Source organism: Sinocyclocheilus rhinocerous, unplaced genomic scaffold (assembly GCF_001515625.1).
Source record: "Sinocyclocheilus rhinocerous isolate Xijiao unplaced genomic scaffold, SAMN03320098_v1.1 scaffold1967, whole genome shotgun sequence".
Taxonomy (NCBI): domain Eukaryota; kingdom Metazoa; phylum Chordata; class Actinopteri; order Cypriniformes; family Cyprinidae; genus Sinocyclocheilus; species Sinocyclocheilus rhinocerous.
Genome location: NW_015626474.1, coordinates 418,041 through 420,414, shown reverse-complemented (window position 1 = coordinate 420,414; position 2,374 = coordinate 418,041). Strand labels below are relative to the sequence as shown.

At 36.1% G+C, this 2,374-nt stretch overlaps 1 protein-coding gene across 2 annotated transcripts in view; it reads left to right on the top strand.

Annotated features, from left to right (window-relative positions):
* Positions 1-1,792, top strand: part of dkc1 (dyskeratosis congenita 1, dyskerin) — a 14,532-nt gene extending 12,740 nt beyond the window's left edge. For both annotated transcript variants that reach the window (XM_016522079.1, XM_016522070.1), the window contains exon 15: positions 1,417-1,792. In XM_016522079.1, coding sequence (XP_016377565.1) covers positions 1,417-1,482 — 66 coding nt within the window. In that variant the 3' untranslated portion in view covers positions 1,483-1,792. The remainder of the gene's footprint in view (positions 1-1,416) is intronic.
* Positions 1,793-2,374: the final 582 nt, after the last annotated feature.

Sequence of the window (2,374 nt, the reverse complement as noted above, 5' to 3'; positions counted from 1 at the left end):
AAAAAAAAAAAAAAAAAAAAAAAAAAGATCATCCTTGATCATAAAGAGTTGAGAGAAAACCAGATGTGTGTCAGGTTTTAAAGAGACAGCGCTGCATTTAAAGTGAAACCTGCTGCAGTCTTATTGATGGAAATCAAAGAACAAAAGAAAAAGCATTTTGTAGCATGAATAGATTAATCTATATACAAAATGATAGATTTTGCATATATAATTTAGTTTAGTAAAGTTTGTTTTAAGTTCTTTTAATACATTCCAAAGCCTATTAAATGTTAAAAATGTCTTTCAGTTATACTGTAATGTTGAATTAATGGCTAAAATTGAGGGGGGAAAGCATTTAATAGAGACTTCAGTAGCAGTACTGGTATTATACTGGCCTTCATTAATTAAAGGCTACTTAGTAAAAAAAAAAAAAAAAATGCCATTATACATTTAAATTTTACCATCTTTGTAGTGCTGGGCGGTATACCGGTTCATACCGAATACCGGTGTTTATTTTTGTTATGATATGAATTTTTAAAATACCGCAATACCGGTGTATGTCGCTTAAACAACGTTGGGAACGCGACACTGTTTGAAAGGGGTCCCTTTTCACTGTTGCACTGTGGTGAGGGAACAGCTGTATGTGTTACTAAACGTGAAAGTTCCGAAACTGAAGCTGTAGAACTAAAAGAACGTGATGACACAGAAGAACTCATCCACAATATCCACACTGACCACCACGCACTAGATTTAGCAACTTTCAGACCCTTTTAGCGGCTTTTTTCCATAGAATATTCATACTGACAAACCTAGCGACTTTTTTGGATAAACCTTAGCTATGGTTCAGTTGGAAGATTTCGCCAGTGCTGTCCCGCAAACGCGAGGTCTGACTTTCCCGGAGAAGTGTCGGGGCAAACCGAAAGTCCAGCACTCTCCCACCTTCACTGCTGATACTGCGACTATTCTTGTTTGTATGCGTTCCTTCGCTGGCTTTTTCCACATTTCGTTTTTCTCCCTTAATAACAAATTTGTCCATTCTGATGCTCAATTTTACCGAACTAATGGCTGCTGATGACTATTTGAATTGAATTCTGCCAAAGTGCGCGCTTGTAAGTGTTCGTTAGGGCATTCTAAGTCAATATACTGCAGTATTTCCTCTCTCAATCAGTAGAAAATATGGTTAACACCCGGTCATGCATGAAAAAAAAATACCGTCATGTACCGTGAAACCGGTATAATTTTGAAAAATACCGTGATATAAATTTTTGGTCATACCGCCCAGCACTACATCTTTGTTGTTTCTACATTAATTTGGAGATTCAGTGTGAAATGGACAATATAAATATTAATATGAAACAAAACAGAAAAAATTTGATTATTATAATTTTTTTATCAATTGACAGCACTCTAATTCTAAACGCATTCCTTCACACACAGGTTACGGTGAGCACAAAGAAGAAAAAGAAGAAAAAGTGTAAAGATGCTGAGGCTGGCTCAGAATGAACAGAGACTGGTGTGATGTTATTGCATCAGTAAATGTAACGGCAGACTTGTCTAATGTGAACTCAATCCATCCTCACCCACCTGTCAGTCATGTCCGTGTTCAAGAGTCATAGTGGACAGCAGGTCGCTCAAAGCCCATGAGTTTGCTTGTAAATGGTTGCGGTTATGATTTTTTATTTTTGTCCAAATGAAACCCATATTGCCTGGGTTTATTCATGTATTTGAATGTAGTTTTTTTTTATTGTAAATACAGAAATTGTAATCCTGTAATCAAATGAAACATGACTGATTTTTTTACAACAACAAAAAAGCCTAATTTCTTTGTGTTGAACTGGTTTTACAGTCAGAAGTGTGTCCATTCAGTGGTTGCAATCATTTATACACCGACTGCACAGTCTCTTAAACGTTTAATTGGAAATCTGTTATGTGTTTGCTTGGTTATCAGTTTCTTTTTCATTTCAGAAATAGTTAATAGTTTTATTTCCCCCAAAAATGTAAATGCACACTCCCATATAGTATGATACAGGAGAAAATGGAGGTCATATTTAAGCAAAAAATGCCTCGATTTTATTCAGAGGCCCAACATAAGCAATAACATGCAATCTGGCGCAGTTTCTGATGTTTATATGGCCGGAAAGTAAGATGGAATTCCGACGGCTTGTAAATCAATGAGGTCTTTATGCATTTTATGCAGTTTGTTATATAAATATCTGTTGTCACTGACATCAGTGGGCTCTTTCTCCTAACCATAGGTGTTTGTACGCAGCAGATGCTTTCCAGATGAAGAGATCTTTAACAGACGTCTTACAGACGTACGTGTGCTATCTGGGTTAGTTTGTTTTTACCAACTTTTTAAAGCTATGGCAGCTAACACTTTATCAAGCATCTTTTC